The sequence below is a fragment of the Chamaea fasciata genome, unplaced genomic scaffold, assembly GCF_029207755.1.
Source record: "Chamaea fasciata isolate MVZ Bird 193981 ecotype frontalis unplaced genomic scaffold, bChaFas1.0.hap1 SCAF_14, whole genome shotgun sequence".
NCBI classification, from domain to species: domain Eukaryota; kingdom Metazoa; phylum Chordata; class Aves; order Passeriformes; family Sylviidae; genus Chamaea; species Chamaea fasciata.
The window spans coordinates 10,181,725-10,198,260 of record NW_027094099.1 but is presented as its reverse complement, the minus strand read 5'-3'; the positions used below and the strand labels follow the sequence as shown (position 1 = coordinate 10,198,260).

The following is a 16,536-nucleotide window of genomic DNA, read 5'->3' as shown; positions in this document are numbered from 1 at the left end:
GTAGGGATCTGGAAATTTCAACAGCAGCTTTTCAGATCTTTGTATCACCTTGCACTGACCATATTTCCTTCACAGAAGAATTCTTCACTGCTTTATCTGGTTTAGAGCTGCTTTCCATCGCTGGACCCAGCTTTCATGGATGAGAGTCAAACTAGATGGTTTTGTTCTAAGCAACTATGCAGGAGATAGCTCATAAAGGGAGATTTACCAGCTAAGTTTAGTACCATGGGATCTTGAATTTACTGCTTCTAGAAGACTCAATGTCAAATGTTTTCAGCTGCCAATCTTAAAATGTTTGACTCACTGTTTATCCTATAAACTCAGATTGGAAGGACAAGATTATGTATCTGTGTTTCATAAACATCTGAAATAGGTGTATCTTCATTGCTGTCAATGAGGATGATCTGTTTGCGTTGATGTATTTGATCCTGTAAATTTGTTGACATTACATTAGCATGCACTTTAGGAACTTGGAAACAGCAGGGAACCAGACATATCTGTGTTAGACTGCTTTTATTCCCTTCTATGCTCAAAGTAGACCTGTGGTTGCCCTGGACCTGGATGTTGCTCTCCATGTAACAGTACACTAAATTCCTTTGGCTCATGCCCCTCAATCACTTGGAGGGCTGTTGCAGAAGAAAGAAAAATGGTACAGCCAAACATTCTTCTCTGGTTGCCAGGCTCCTGGGAGGCATAGCCAGCCCTGTAGTTGGAAAGGTCAAGAGAAATGGAAGCTCTAACATGGTACTGATTTTAATACAGACTCTAGGAGACTGAACAGACATACAGACCATTAAGCTTGACTTTACTGGGCAAACTGTGAACAACTTTGAAAAAAAAAAAAGGTAGGCACATGGGTAAGTATGTTGGGCCTATTAAGAGTTCCTTGAAGGATTCAATGAGCATGAGGAGGACAAGGGAAATCTATTTGATACTTCTGGTGCTAAAGCTCTAAACTAAACCCTGTATTTTTATCAACAGTGTTACTCTAGAAATAATACATTTCATGACCAGCATGGCTAGAGGTTTTAGGAATTACAAGCAATTTTTAGAGCTGTGTTCTACTATCTTAAGTGGTGGAATCTCTTGAATTACTAAAATGTTAATTCCTGGTGCTACAATGGATTGGGTGTAAATGGAGTGCTTGCATGCAGAGCCATGGAGCTGAGGAGCTGATACTGGGCAGACACTGGAGGCCTGGCCTGTAAGTGAGCGGTGTTGAAGTGCTCTGTGTGGTATAACATAATGCACGTCATCCTCAGATCCCACACATGTGCTGTGTTTAGTGACCTCACCACAGCCTTGCGTAACGCTGCCTCTTAAGTCTTAGGAGTATTTATATTTATGATATCTTGCATAGAGAATGCATGAAATTTTTTTAATAGTTTTCATTAGCACATGGAACTGCCAAGATTGGATTCTAGGTTTGAACACCAACAGATGGATTTAATTTTTTCATTCAGATGAAACAACAAACTGTCATCATTTATTGTATGCTTGATTAATATGCTTTGGTGTTGCCTTGATAACTTGAAGTAGTGGCTTTTCCTTTCATAATAACACATTTTGTAATATATTTCCTTTTTGTCTGAGATACAGACTTGGCTCTGGTCACTGGTGCAAATGACACAGTAAACTCAGCAGCACAGGAAGATCCCAATTCTGTTATCGGTAGCATGCCAATCTCTGGAAAACAAAACAAGGTACTGAAAGACAGGACAGAGTTTAATTCAGAATTAGTTATGATATATTAACTTCTTACAAGAAAAGTGCCAACATATAGAAATATAAACAACAAATGTCTTTTCTAAATCAGTGCCTCAAAGATGAATATACATGGACACGTGTTTAGCTGCAAATGACCACTGCCTATATAGAGACGGTAGAACTTTGCAGAGGCCTAGAAAAGCAAATCCTGGCCACTGCCATCAGACCATCCATATGTTGAAACAGCTGAAGTATTGCATGTTACCTTGATTGCTTCAATCTACTGTGTTAGTTTTCATGGGCTTCAAAACATTCAAGCAGTTTTTTTTGCACCTTACTTCATTCTTTTTTCAATAAATTCTTTTAAAATGAGCAAAATCAGCTCAGCCATGCCTACCTTAGAGAGCATTCTGCATTCAAGAGTTTGACACTGTAATTTTGTTGACGAAGTCCCTGGAAGCTGCTTCAGGCATTGATTTTAAACCAGTTTCCTGGAAAAAGTAAGCCATAGTCAAAGAAAAGAGGAAGCTTTTGGTGATGTAAAGGTTTCTGTTATTTTTTTTGCCAACACAGTCACAATAGAATAGAATGCAAGCACTTTTGTATTCTTAACCAACACAGGTATGCAGATGAAAGCCAATATTGTAACCACACTCAGACACGTGTGAGGTTAAAAGAGGAAGTAAGGTGATCCAACTGCTTTAAGTAAACTGAGGTGGTTACATGATGCTTCTGACAACTGAAGCTGTATCAAGTTGCTTCCTTGTCTGCTGTAAACATGAAAAAAGAAAAAGACTGTAGCATTGGTTCTGCCCAAAGAAACCTGCGAACAGAAAAACTATACTGCAGGTTTCAGCTGCAAAGACTAATCACTAGAAAATGCAGTTTCAGGTCAGCTGAAACTGAAACCTCAAAAATAATTTTTGAAAGAAATGAAACATTATTATGTTCTTGAAATACAGAATTTTTATTTAACATTATGAAATGAAATGAAGGCTGAATTTCAGCTTGAGCAAACTTTTTTGCTGGAACCCAAAGCATTGTTCTTCTATAGAAAAGACAAAATAATGGGGTTATTTTAAATTTAAAAGAGTTTAATTCTCTTCAGTTCATTCATCCATCTCCAAAGCAAATAATTTCGAAAATTGTACTAAAGCTTTTAGATTTCATGCCAGTTAAACTGGCTTATGAGCCCAGCTTCATAGACAGACACTTTTATTCAGAGGCAGAAACTACTTTTACAGGTAAGGGAAGCACAGTGCATAGGATCAGAGAAGGAGCAGGACTCAGTCTGGGGTATGTTGGTGGAGCACATTCTCTTCTGTTCACTCTTCTGTGGCATGTTTCTAAACATCCTATTGCAACACCAGTGGTCTGAGAAGTCAGCAGTAAAATCATGTGGCAACCGCACCAGTATTGCTAAAGTGAGACAAAAATTTCCACTTTCCATGAGGTGAAAATACAGTCTGCTGTCTGTTTTGCATTAGAGAACTACTTCCCACCTCTTACTCTGGAACTTCAGAATTATTTGAATTTATTTCTGGCAGATAGGGGTGAAGAAATCACACCACTATGAGTAGTTTTACTTTAATGTGATATACTACTTTCAAAATTCAACAGCATCTCATTTCTCTTCTGAATCTGTAAAATGCCAGCTATGTGTTATCTTTCCCAACACATGAACAGGAAGAATGTGCTAGATTTTCCTTTAAATGTTGGTATTACTAGTTTTGACCAGTCACAATTCACATTCTTAATGACAGCATTGGAATTTTATTAAAATGGTGTCAGTCAAGACAAGGAATAACAGTTTAGGGACTATGCTGAGTCTTTCAGTACCTTAGCAGGTGACCTCATATTCTGGTATCAGTAAATCAGTTTAACTGCCATGTATTTTGATCTTAGTGAGAAAGCTTTCCTACTGTAATTGTGCTGCAATCACCATTAACTTTTGTGTCCTAGAATACTCTGAGACACAAGTTAATGGCACCTGGGAGTGTATTAACTGCATTATCGGAAGTAATGGGAAATTAATAGGAAGTTTCCCTCCCTCCCTTCTTTTGACACTTTTGAAGGTAGGGGTAGGTAGGATGGATTTTCATGTCACATTACATTTTATACAAGTATGCTGTAACCATCATTTAAGGAGACTTATTTTTAAAGCATTCAAGCAAAGTACTGAAACACAGTGTGAGGGAAAGGCAGTAACAGATCCTTGTATTACTCTGCAGTTGGGCCTGAAGAAGGCTACGTGGAAAACCAGATGGACTCAAAAATTGCAAGAAGCAGTGGCAAAGGATTTAAATCAGGTAAGATTACAAATGCTTTGGGAGGTTGTGCTGTAGATTCCAAGTTGGCATCTCTTTTCAAACTCAATGTATCGTTACCCCATGCACTGACATGACCCTTTATTCAACCTCGGCTTGGATGACATTTCTGCTACCTTCCAGGAAAGGAATTGTTTTTTGCAGCAGCTCCCTCTCTTATTCATTTTGAGAAAAGGATTAAATACTCCCTCTGACCAAGCTTACAGGCATGCCAAAGTGAAGCCACTTCATGCTCCTGGCCAAACAAAGAACAAAAATACCCACAATAAGCAAAAGCAGATGACTTCAGTGGCAGGAAATGAATGAGCCAGAGTGCAGGTAAAATGGTTCTCTGAACACATTGCGGAGTTTTGCACTGACAGGTTCTTTGTTATCTGGGGCCTCCCCACAGAAGGCCAGATGTCTTCTGTTGTGAGAGGAGATAGAGATGCTCTTCCTTTTCCTCCCCCTTTAACTTATGGCTGTTTAAGTTACTGCTAATGGAAGCAGAAGCCTGTTTTTCCCTCTTGGTCTCTGATGTTTTTGAAAACAGAAGAGATAGTGAAGGGGTATTCTGATATGAAAGAAAAGGCCCAGAACTGGCCTTTACCTCCCCATGACCTGCAATTTAAAGAACAGGGAGGTCAGTGCTGCTAATTGCACTTGAAAGGATTAACCACTTGATTGCTTTCATTTAGTGGAAAAAAAATTTCTTGACTCTCAAAGCTGGGGAAATGTATCAGTACCACTGGGATGCTTTCAGGGTGAGATGGATGACTTGGTTTGGCTTCCTATACCCAACATCAAAATTAAACAGAGGATGTAAATACTTTTATATGTATGAGAGAAGGGAGAGGCAACTACATCTGCTGCTCAGATAGGACAGATTTGCAGCAGAAGTGACAAAAACCTCCTTCCTGCTCCCATAAAAGGTTATCAGAGGAATAGCAACAGACCATAACAAATTACAGGTATTAGGTGTGCCTCTGTCCCTTGGTATAACAAATGACTCTCACATTACACTGAGGCTGCGCTGGAAGAAAAAAATCTGAACCCAATTCCTGGATGCAGTGTGCCAGATTTAAAATCCTTTCTGTGCATTAATTTCATCTGAGAGCTAAAACTAATTTTCTTTTGGAGAAGGTTCTTAATTCCCGTTGTTCAAATAAAGTGAGGTACACAAAACTTAAATTTGGAAACAATTTTTCACCTTATGAAACTATTTTCCAAAAGTAACAAAGAACAGCTTATACAAGCTTTTATCTGACCTCTGCTTCTTAAATAAAAAACATGTTTTCAGGGAAATGTGTCTTGGAAGTAACTCCCCCTCTCCCCCCAGATTTTTCTCTCTGGTTCTTGTAAAACATTAGGTCAGTGGGTTCATTTTATTTTTGTTTGTTTAAAGTGGGTGAAAGTTTCCTTCTCAAGCTATTATACTTGTGTGTTTTTAAAAAAATAAAATTATAACAATCTTTGTTTAAGAAATACAAGAACAGATGGAAATGTCAAAAGACTATCAAAATTCATACCAAAGGAAATAACATTAATCATTTTAAAAAAGCCAAAATAACCTCTCAATAGCAATAAGAACCAAATGAATAGGCAGTGTTTCAATAGCACTGAGATAAGACTGCTGATTTTTCTCATTGCCTGAGACATGATCTTAATGTATAGGTAGATATAAAAATTACCTTTCTTATCCTGACTTCAAGCCTGCGTTTCCTGTGGTGCTGTTATAGTTCACGCACATTTCATGTGCACTCATGTAACATAACCAGCATTTTGTTCTGCAAATGGGCATATGTTTTTGTTGTCCACTGAAATGCATTTTTATATGCACTTATGCAGATAAGCAATCAAATATGAAGTATGATGTAAAAGAGTGTATTTGTACCTTGTGTTTGAAGCAGTATTAGGATTTCTGTATCTTGAAGCATTAAAAACACAGTACAAACCAGCTGTTTGAGCCTGTATGGATTGCTGTGGAAGCATAAAAACATTTTCTTCAAGTATTTTCCAAGACACTGTTTCTACGCTCACCAGGATGTGTGAGTGCCCTTCTAGAGAGTCTGCTACAAGTGATAACAAAAACCTGGATATTTTGTTTAAAAAATAATCTATTGTAATTCTTCAGTCTGTCACTTTGACAAGATGTATTTTGTCTTAAGTAACACATTTCTGAGACTATTCAGAAATATTTATCCATCTTACATTGTATCACCTCTAAAGAAACATTTTTTTTTCTACTTAAGAATATAATTTTTATCAATGTATGATATAAAATATACTCATATAACTCTGCTCTAAAGTTGTAGCTCAGGTCTATTACCTCTGGCAGCACTGGCTGTGCTGGTACAGCTTAGCAAAACTACATTCACACATCCTGACTCTGACAGCAGCACTACACCTATGACAAAACTGCCATCAGCACAAAGTCGGTCTTACACTGTTCTAATCTGCCCCACTACTGCAAAAGGAAAAGCAGGGCAGATTCACAGCCTGCCCAATTTAGGGAAGCCTTGTCAGAAATGTTGTGGTTAGAACCACCATCTTTTATTTTCGGTGCCTACAATATGCCATAGTGACATTTGTTAGGTTAGTGTTCCCCCAAATAATGATATTATATAACAGCAACAAACACTTAACTAAATTTGTTTGAAGAAGTCTAAAATTACCCAAGACGTTGGGAATAATCCTAATATAACAGTACATGAATGGTACTACAGAAATCATACACTGTGTAACAGTGTTTAAAGAGACCACTTTTTTATTACTAGAAGAATTTTCCAGAATTAATCCTGAAAGTATATAATTCATATTCAATTAATGTGTTCCTTCATTCTGTATTGCTGCCACTCTCCCTGACAACGAAACACCATCTGCTCATTTCAGTAAGCCTTTGATGCCATGAAGGTGAAATCAGTATTGTGGTGTAAACCACAAAGAAAACATCTGACATAAGCATTAGTAACAATGAAAAGCCAGCATGCTAATTCCTTCTTACAGTTAAAAGAGATGACTCTTTCTGGCAAGAGGGGTCAAGTCCTCCACTCCCATCTCAGGAAATGTGCACATCACAGTGAGCACATCCAGCCTGTAGGTTGAAGTACAGGAATATTTAGCAAAATGTAACTGATTTCAAATAAGTAACTCTAATCAGACTGCTCATCTGAGCAGTTCTACGACCTCAAGCGTACAGGATGAGGTCTGCAGCTCACTTTTGGACATTTATTTAGAGTGCAGTCTATTTCCAAAAAAAAAACTCAGTAATGTTTGTGCAGTTTATTATTACAAAAAAGAGTAGTGTCATGCACCAACAGACAGCTTACTCTTTTCCTGGACAACACTTGGCATCTTTAATCAGTGTATACATAAATGAAAAGAAAAAAAGCAAATTATCATATTGTCCTTTGTAGCTCTCTTTCAAAATCTCCTGATGATAGTCCACAAGAAAATAATAAATTGCTTCTATTGTGGAAAGGTATGTATCTGGTTTTCCCTTCTGATGACGCCAAAAGCAAGTTTTCCTTGTCTTCAACTCAATTTGCAGTAACCCTGTCAAGGAAAAAAGATAACCTAGATTAGACAATGTGGATTGGTGGCCAGAATGTCAAACAAGACTTTAGTTTTGTTTTCTGACTTTGCTTGCTAGCCTGCTCAGTGCCTGCATGAAAATAATTTCCTCTTCCTGTACCTCCATTTTTCATCTGTAAAATCGAGGCAATAATTTTATCCTCTTTTCTGGACCACTTTGGAATTTGATGTAGTACTGTAAGTCCTAGGTTACAATCTTCATATCTGCAGTTAATTATAGGCTATCCTTTCACTGAAACAGCCACACAGCCCTCAGTAAACTGCAGAGTCACTTCACATGGCAAGAGTGAATGAAACCCACACCTACCAAGACTCATCAATCTTCATAAAATTATTACTTCATCTTTTGCAAAGTTAATACTTTTCAAGTGTAAAACAGAATCCCTCAGACTGTTAGTGTTGCTGAAATGAGGACTATTTACAAGAGCCAGCAGCATTTCATTTATGCTCATTAAATAACTGAAATCTCACTGAAATTCCTCAGGAGTGTGACAGCATCTCGTGATTAACTTTATTAGATACTAAAAGCATTCCCACCTAAGATGAAAGAGGGAATTTGGTCTCTGTATGGCACAAGAAAATCTTTAATCAACTTAAGTCTCTGTAACTATTCTATTACTCAGATGAATTTTGAACATGTATCTTGGTTTTTAAGTTTCCTAAGATGCACAAACTATTCAAAACTGAAACCACTTTAATGTGTTTTCACTTTGTAAACAGGATGGGCAATTGGATGATCAAGAACAGGGTACACACCTGTCAACAATATCAGATGCAGATTGTAAAGTTATCTTCTTCTATCATAATCTGATACTCTGTCTCATGGGACAGTTTAGTACAGGTAACAGTACAAAAACCAATATGGTCTAAGAATTGCTTGGAAGTTATGGACAGGCAAGTTTCAGTGAGGTCAAAATTTAGGCTAGAGCCCAGCACTTGTAATTCTACACTTTTAACCTACAAACTGTGTTTAATTCTTTTCAGTGTAATAGCAACAGGGATTTGGTTGATTACTTTGCAGTTAGTAATGTATGGTATCCTGCATTGTAGAAGAAATCTCAATTATAGCACTTAAAAAAAAACCTGGACAGGAGAGTCTGTCCCTGAATTTAAATGTTATTATTGGCATTTCAGAATCAAAATAGCATATTCTAATTATTACCTCTAATAATTCTACACCTGTGAAACTTAAAGTAGCAGTAGGAAACTGCATTAAGCTTGTTGCCCTCAAAAATTTTCAACACTTGAATTCTCAACCCTAACCAAAGTGAAAACTTCCATCAAACGCAGCAGTGCTTCCAGCCTAAAAGCAGTGAAGTAAACCTCAGGGATGATTCCTCCAAAGTAAACTCCCACGGAGTTGTGGTTTGAATACAAACAAAAGTTCACTGAAGGCAAGAGCACGGACATTGCTGAGCTTACCACAAGTGCAGTATCAGTTACTTTCAAACAAAAGATTTTAGGACCTTTCATTAAAAATAAATAAAACCAGAGGGGGTTAAGGATGAAAGTTTACTGAGCATGTTTCATCTGTAGTGTATCTGAATACAGCCAAGGGCAATGTTCGCATACAAATATGCACAGTTCATATGAAACTCCACAATACCAATGTATAAGCTAATAAAATATTTGGCTAATACAAAGCAGCTCAAACTGACAGGAAAAAAACCCCAAAGCAATCAGTTTCTTTAACAATCATGGTGATATTGCCAAAAGCTCCATCACTCATGTGAGAAAGTAATCATTAACATTAGATTCAACTGTTTGTTTTCTGATCTAGAGATCACTTTTAATGAAGTAATCAATCCCAGATATTACCAACTCTCATATATTTCTTGCTTTTAACTGATTTAGTTTTGTTTTCAAAAGATGTATTAAGCACTTTTCCAAGATATAGAAGTATTTTTGTCCAAGTTCTCTCAGCTTATTTTAAGATTGATGTACTCATTTGCTTTCTCGTGCAGCACAATTTACTAGATTTACTGTCTCTATAAATATAGGCTTACAAAACACAAGGCTTTTCTTTACATTTTCTTGGCTTCATTATTGTTTTCATTCAGTATTTCTTGTAACTTACTCTTAATAAGTATGGCAAATACTTTTTATTTGGAATTATGAACACTCCTTTTTGAACTTTAGCATATGACGAATATTTTGTTGGATGATGACTTCATTTGCAATTGAAATGAAAAATGAAAACAGTTCTCTATTTTTCATGTATGTACAACATAAAAATGTCATCAGTTTATGACTAAGGAAACTCTGCCCCATTCATCTTGGAAGTGAAAATTTCAATCTCTAAAAGGGTATTAATGCAATTTATGTTCTTTATGACAAATACTAAGGAAAGCAATGCATGCATGGGCTGTACACGTTTTAACACCCAATGTGTGGATGGGTAAAATTCTCCCATACTAGAAACTGACTTGCATGACACTATTAAACCTCACAGCAATCCTGAAAGGTGTTCAGGAACCCAGGGGGCTGTAAAACAGCTGGAACCAAGATGTTTTATAAAGCAGAGCAATCCACCAAATCAGCATTGTCATGAGGAAACTGGAAACCATTCGAGAGTTCCAAAGTAACACCAATCAGGACTTTTTGACTAATATATGCATAGGCTTCCATGAAAATTTTCAGTTCCCCTGGCTGCCTGTTACGTTCCTTGAATTCATTCTCTTACATTTCAAATGCCTTATATGAACTTGCAACATGTAATTCCTCTAATCTTTACAGTAATACTTCAATGTAGCTGATAGAGCATGTTTTGTGTTAAACTAAATACTTGTAATAGGATTTTAATTAACTAATACATCATACTAACATGTGGGATTCTGTAATAAACTGACTAGACAGCAAGGCAATATTCATCATCTATGTAAGAAAGTCTGTGAAATTCCTTGTAGGACCAGTGCAAAGCAACAGTAGTATATGTGTATGTATATATATGTTGCATATAAACTTGACAACCTGCCTTCCAGCTAAGTGCACTTTTTGTACTAATGAAAGTATTTTTGAACTCCTATTCATCTCAAAGGAAATGGAATGCTATTGCTAAATTGTTTTGTCTTTTGTGGTTTTAATTAGAATGCTTAAATGTAAACTTCTTGTAAAGAACCTAAGACAAAACCTTTTTGCAGAATTACCAGTTTCTGCTCTCAGAGTTGGAAGGGTGTCGTGGGCAAGCAGCCATTCCCTTTTATTCTGGAATAGTGAGATCATGGAAACATCCACTAGCAACTTCAGGAGAAAGAGAACCCAAGCAAGGACAAACCTGTGCTGAACCTCCTAAATCCCTCATTTACCTTCTTGGGGCCTGTCTGCCACCACCATGTACACAAATGGTCCCGTGGGTGTCTGGAAAGCAGGCAGCCACCTGCAAAGACAATCTTCCTGGCTTCCTTCAGAGGCCATTCAAACTACTGTTCCACTGTCTAACATGACAGCTCCCATTCTCTGAGACTGAGGAAATTTGCTTCAATAGAGAACTGAGACAAATAAATGTAAATGCTTTTTTAGTACTAGGATTATCATTTTGCAAAATAAATGCTATGACATGAAAAGTAATGGTGTCTTTGGCTCAGGAAGTATTCTATAGCCCTGGAACAGGCTGCTGAATCCTTCATACACATTTAGATATAGGGCTACGTATAAGTTTACATTGTGCTCAGGTCTGTTATAGACATATGCCCCCTAATCATTTCTGCAGCAATAACATCTCAGTATCAACTTGTATTTTTTTACCTTGAAGTCGTTCATCAGTTATTATCTTGTTAGTTTGATTCCAGGTACTGTCAATAAATATTATTTTCTTCAGTCTAGTGCCTTCACTTCTGCTGCTTGAGATGCCTTCATTGGGATTTTTTTCTTCTTCAGATTCTATTTTTGCATGTTTAAGAAGTGGCTCTCTGGAACAGTCATCGTCACTAGCACAGACACCTCTCTTGGTGTACTTTTGGAGATGGAAAGCAATATCTTTTACAGAAACTGAATTGGGGCCAGGAAATATAAGTGCGATCTGAATGAAGAAAACAAACAGATCTGAATGTCAATAAAATCTAATAAAACAACAGGAATTTTTGTATTAAAGAACAGAATTTTTCTACCTTGTCTATAAACATTTAAGTCAGGACAAGATGAAATAGTATCTCTTAAAAATATTCTGTTGTCTTATATTGTGTTAAATCCATGTTAAAAACATGTTAATGAATTGAGACCCTTAAAAGAGCTTTTTAATTAATGTAACTTCCAGGGCTCTACTACCAACTCTAACACTTCTGTATAAAAACATTTTTCAAGTCAAGACAGCGGTGTCAGCCCTAAGGAAGTTCAAATGTCACTTGTCATTGCAGTATATGGGGCAGGAGAGCCAAAAAGAATAGCCTGCCATTTAAATGAACACACACATCCAAGTTCATAGCTCACTCTTTTTGTGCTCAATGCTGTGATAGACAAGAGTTGCATTTTAGTTGTTTTCCTCTGTCACAGTGAATGTTACCAATTTTAAGGAGGTTTAAATACTGCAGCTGCTAAATATGAACACAGCATTCAACTACTGTTTAACTTGCTCCAAGTAGAATGCTTTCATTTTTAGGCAAAAATTTTCTTCAGGTACACAGTAAATCCAATTCTCCATTATGTGAGTGGATGAACATACAAAAATCAAGGTGGTTAAATAGTGCTGCAGTCTTTCTCAGCTTTGGAGAAAAGGTTCCAGTCCAGAACTCTGTGTTTGTAGAGCTAAGCTTTGAGAGAGCACAGGAGGAACTGCACTAATGGAACAGTGGTTTCCTCCCAGCAGGGCACCACCACTGCAAGAGGAAGCTGCACCTCCCCAGCATAAAGCCTGGCTATCTCTAGAGAACCTCTTACTTCATGTCTCTTCTCTTCATATTCTGGAATGCAAGGGTATTTATAAATTGTAACATCATCAGGTGCCAGGAGCTTAGCATGCACAGCAGTGCTTTTGCCGTCCGTTTCATTTGGGTGTTTGATAATGTCAATCTTCAAAGGTAACTAGAGTAAAAGGAGACAAAGGCACTATTTATCATCATATTCGTGAGCATCTGTACAGAAACATTCAAAATTCGGCAGAAATTCCTATGGGTGTGTAATTAAAACATCTGATAATTTTTGATAGGTTTAGAACTAAACTAGAGACAAGTTAGAAGAAGCACCTTTTACATTCAATTTATGCAAATACCTAAGTAAGCAATGATGCACTTTGGCATGCTTCCAGAATTAGTGTGGAACAAGCTCCAGAAATAGAATCAATAAGGTAAGTTAGATGTGGTCTTAATTTGAGCAATGTAATGGTTCTAAATATGAATACCTATCTCTATTAGGTATTCACCCAACTGTGAAAAGGGCTACTTCAATGAACATACACCTAAGTTTACTAAATGAAATTTCCAAAGTATTTCTAAAGTATTTTTATGATGCTTTCAAACTCCAGTGTCTTCAAAATGCATCTTCGTTCCTAACTGATTTTGCAAAATGTCTCAGCCCTCTCTGATAGCTTCCCCAAGTATCTTAGCTGAAAGGCATTACACGATTTATATTTTAAGAGTAGTTACCTGAATTACAGAACCATGACATATAGGAATGTCTTTTAGGTCACATTTATGTAAAATTCACTCTTGGTTATGGACAAAGTTTTTGTTCACATTATAATGTGTTCTGGCCAGAGTTATTAGAAACTGACAAATGCACAAGAGCACCATAAAGAAACTTTCAACAACTAAGTGAAAACACAGTTGCATGAGAAGCTGAGTGACTTCAGTCTATATTCTCATCTAGGAGATACATAAATGTTTATGTGAGGACTGGAACATTTTCAGTGTTTGTACATGTAATTCCTCAAGTAAGAACAGTAATTTTATTTAACTATCTAACTGTAGTTTACGCATACTTATAGCTGTGTTCAAGTTGAATGTCTGTCAGAAAAGAAATGGCTGCAGACAGACTATTCTGTCCACAGTAACTAAAACCTAAAAGATACTATGAAAAATCATTAAGAAATATTAACCTTCACAGTTGGAATTTCTTTGGTAGGGACAGTTTCAACAGGAACAAAGCATGTATAACAATAAAACATCCTTGAACTATTGCATCGGGGGCATTTTGATCTCCCACTCTTTTTTGCCTTTTCCAGTACTTCCTGGGATGCTAACTGTAATTGTTGAAGTGGATTATCTTGAAACGATGATGGAGTCTCCAGTAGGCTTTCCAAACACTCAGTATTTCTTTTTGCTCCTTGAGCATTTTCTTCATTTAAAAGTGTAGATGAATTTAAAGACATGGTTAGCTGAAACAGTCAAAATATGAAATAAAAATTCAATTACTATAAACTTATCTACTAGAAATTATTTTGTATTATCACATTTAACAAAAACATCGCAACAAAGAAGATACTTCCTACAACAGGAAGAATAATAAAATCCTCTGATTCAAGAGATTTCAGGAGGGCATGAGATAAACAGCTGGAAAGAACCTGAGATCTGCATCCTTAATGCAGAGATGCACATTCACTGTCCCACTCACTGAACTCCTGCAGAAGTCTGTTATTTCTCTGTTGTTAAGATCTGTGCCTAAAAGTGCACGAAAACACTGGTAAGCAGTGTTTACCTGGATGAGCAATCCCATTAGTCTCCAGCATGACTACTGACAAGAAATTATATGCCAACAGGATAGAAATTTGTAAGACAAAAGTTAATTGTGTAAATTTAGATCTCCGTCCTAAAATTTATTGTGTGTGGGCCAACCAAAAAACCTGAATGAAATCCTGCTTGGACAGAACTTTGTGAAACAGAAGAAATTTTCCAGGAGAAGAGTTTGAGGCTGAAAAGAAACAGCTAGAAGAGGCCTTTGGTGCCCCATGTAGCAGACAGTAAGTCCTGATCCAGTCTTGACTTCTGCAAGTTTGTGTTTATTTAGTACCATTGATGGATTTTTTTTTTCAGGCTTTTCTCAGGACAGGTGTTGTCTCACCCTCTGCAGCTGGCACAGAAGTTTCAGCATGTACTGTGAGCAATGCATGAGAAACATGACCGTGTGCCCACCCCAGGGCAGACAGAATTAGTGCTGCTGGGCTGTGACAGCCCCTTCAGACTGATCACTTGGGGTGCTCTCTCATCCTCGCAGCAGCCCCCAGCCTGCACTAGTTATAAACTGCCTTTGGCACTTGGTGCTGCATCACTTGCAATGAAAGAAGTTATTCTCAGTATTTACTTTCAGCTAATTTAGGTTTACTTTTCCATGTCAAGGATCACACTTATGAAATGATGTAGCAAAATCATATTTAACAAAAACAAACAGTAAGTCCTGAAATGTAACCCAAAATTAAATGATTAAATAAAATCAAGTGTAATATAATTGAAAAGTAACAAAAGCAAAAAACTCAGATCTAAGTTTCCAACACAAAATTAAAATCAATCCCAGAAAGAAAAGTTATTTTCTGGTAAAATTAAATAGTCATGCATGCTATGAGATCTTCCCCTCCCCCTCCGCAACGGTCTAACTTTTGAAAGGTCAGGGATGTCCACTCAAATAAACACAAAATCTAATATGCATAAGAATTTTCTAGTGCAATTTGCTTTCAAGTTTCTCTGAGATAAAGCAAGTATACTTTACATCTCAGAGTAACCTGCGCTATTATCAGGTTTCCCCAAGAAGCAGAGGGCGAGAGGCCCTGGAATTGGACATGCATTCCCAGCCTGCAAACTGATTCTTTTCAGTGTAATGTCTTACACTCCGTGGCGCTCAACGGTGACACCCTGAAGCGCTTTTGTTATCCATACTGACAAGGGATACGCTGTGGCCTCAAAATAATAGCTGTGCTCAGGCTGCAGCACTATACATACCGTACAGTTCATTTCAGAAAATGACAGACTAGAATTCTAAGACCCAACTCTCATTTCAGACACATATTTTTAAGACTAAATAAAACCTCCATCTGCATCTCATCTCCAAATCCCTGGTAAATCACTGCCGGTGGAGGGTACCCTCCACACTCCAGATGCAATTCTAGGACAGCTTAGCACGTCGGCCGGTGCACCTCGGGGGTTTGTGTAAAGCTCATGGGATGCCACAAACTCCCTGTAAGCCGCTGCTCGCTGCCATCAGCCGAGCGAGCCGAGCGCAGGCCGGCTCCGGAGCGCAGCGATCGCAGCTTCTGCGGGCGGAGACGGCGCAGGGCGCTCGGCGGGCAGGCCCTGCGCCGCCGCCTCCGCCGGCGGAGCGACAGCGCGCTTCTGCCGCTCGGGCGTGCGCGAACGCCCCGTCCCGCCGCCGCAGCGGCACCGCGGCCCCTGCGGGCGCAAAGCCGCTTCCTACCGCGGGCTGCCCGAGCCCGCCCCGCGCAGAGCGCGGCCCCTCGGCGCTCCCGAGCCGCGCCGCCTCCTCTCTCCTGCCGCCACCGCCGCGGTGGGGCGGGAGCTCCTCAGCCGCTCCTCGCCCAGCTCCAGGCCCCCCGCGCCCCCACTCCTCACCCGCCGCCCGGCGCGGCTCCTGCGCGGCCCTGGCAGGCCCCGGAACCAAAGTGCGGGGCTCGGCGGCCGCGGGGAGGCGGGGAACGGAAACCGCCCGGGGCTGAGCGCGGCTCCGCCGAGCCGCCTCTGTCTGAGTGGTTTGTGTTTGTCGGGGCGCCCCACGCCCCGTGTGGGCTGATCCATGTTTTGTGTCACAAAAACCTGGCCAGAAACCACTTCCAGCTAGCTGGGCAGGCGGGGAGAATCCCGCCGTTCCCAGCTGGGCCCTGGCCAGGTGTTTCCTGCCCTGTGCCCCGTGCCCAGCGCTGCCCCCTCCGTGAGGCGGCACCGCTGGAAACCGCTGGGGTGCGAGGCTGCGGCTTTGACTCCCGTGAGAACTCCAGCAAAGATAGATAAAGCAGATTTTTTTTTTTTTTTAACCTTGTATTTTCCCCCGCACC

General features: G+C 39.1%; 1 protein-coding gene across 6 annotated transcripts; it reads right to left on the bottom strand.

Moving 5' to 3' along the window:
* Positions 1–7,280: 7,280 nt before the first annotated feature.
* DTWD1 (DTW domain containing 1) lies at positions 7,281–16,181 on the bottom strand. Of its 6 annotated transcripts, none has more exons than XM_066196495.1 (5): positions 16,097–16,181; positions 13,636–13,914; positions 12,480–12,623; positions 11,352–11,625; positions 7,281–7,568 (listed from the first exon to the last, which is right to left on the bottom strand). In XM_066196495.1, the coding sequence occupies exons 2-5, from the start codon at positions 13,906–13,908 to the stop codon at positions 7,339–7,341; spliced, it is 921 nt and encodes a 306-aa protein (XP_066052592.1). In that variant the 5' UTR covers positions 13,909–13,914; positions 16,097–16,181; the 3' UTR covers positions 7,281–7,338. The 6 variants fall into 6 exon arrangements, with proteins under 6 accessions (XP_066052592.1, XP_066052594.1, XP_066052590.1 ...); XM_066196497.1 differs by lacking the exon at positions 16,097–16,181 and adding an exon at positions 15,942–15,982; XM_066196493.1 differs by lacking the exon at positions 16,097–16,181 and adding an exon at positions 15,556–15,677.
* Between the last annotated feature and the right edge of the window lie 355 nt (positions 16,182–16,536).

What these genes read in the sequence shown, in the direction of transcription:
- DTWD1 (XM_066196493.1), bottom strand. An exon ending in ATGAAGAGAAGAGACATGAA is followed by an intron (nt 11,626 to 12,479) that starts GTAAGAGGTTCT and finishes TTCTTCATTCAG; the next exon opens with ATCGCACTTATATTTCCTGG. An exon ending in AACTGATGAACGACTTCAAG is followed by an intron (nt 7,569 to 11,351) that starts GTAAAAAAATAC and finishes TTTCCTTGACAG; the next exon opens with GGTTACTGCAAATTGAGTTG.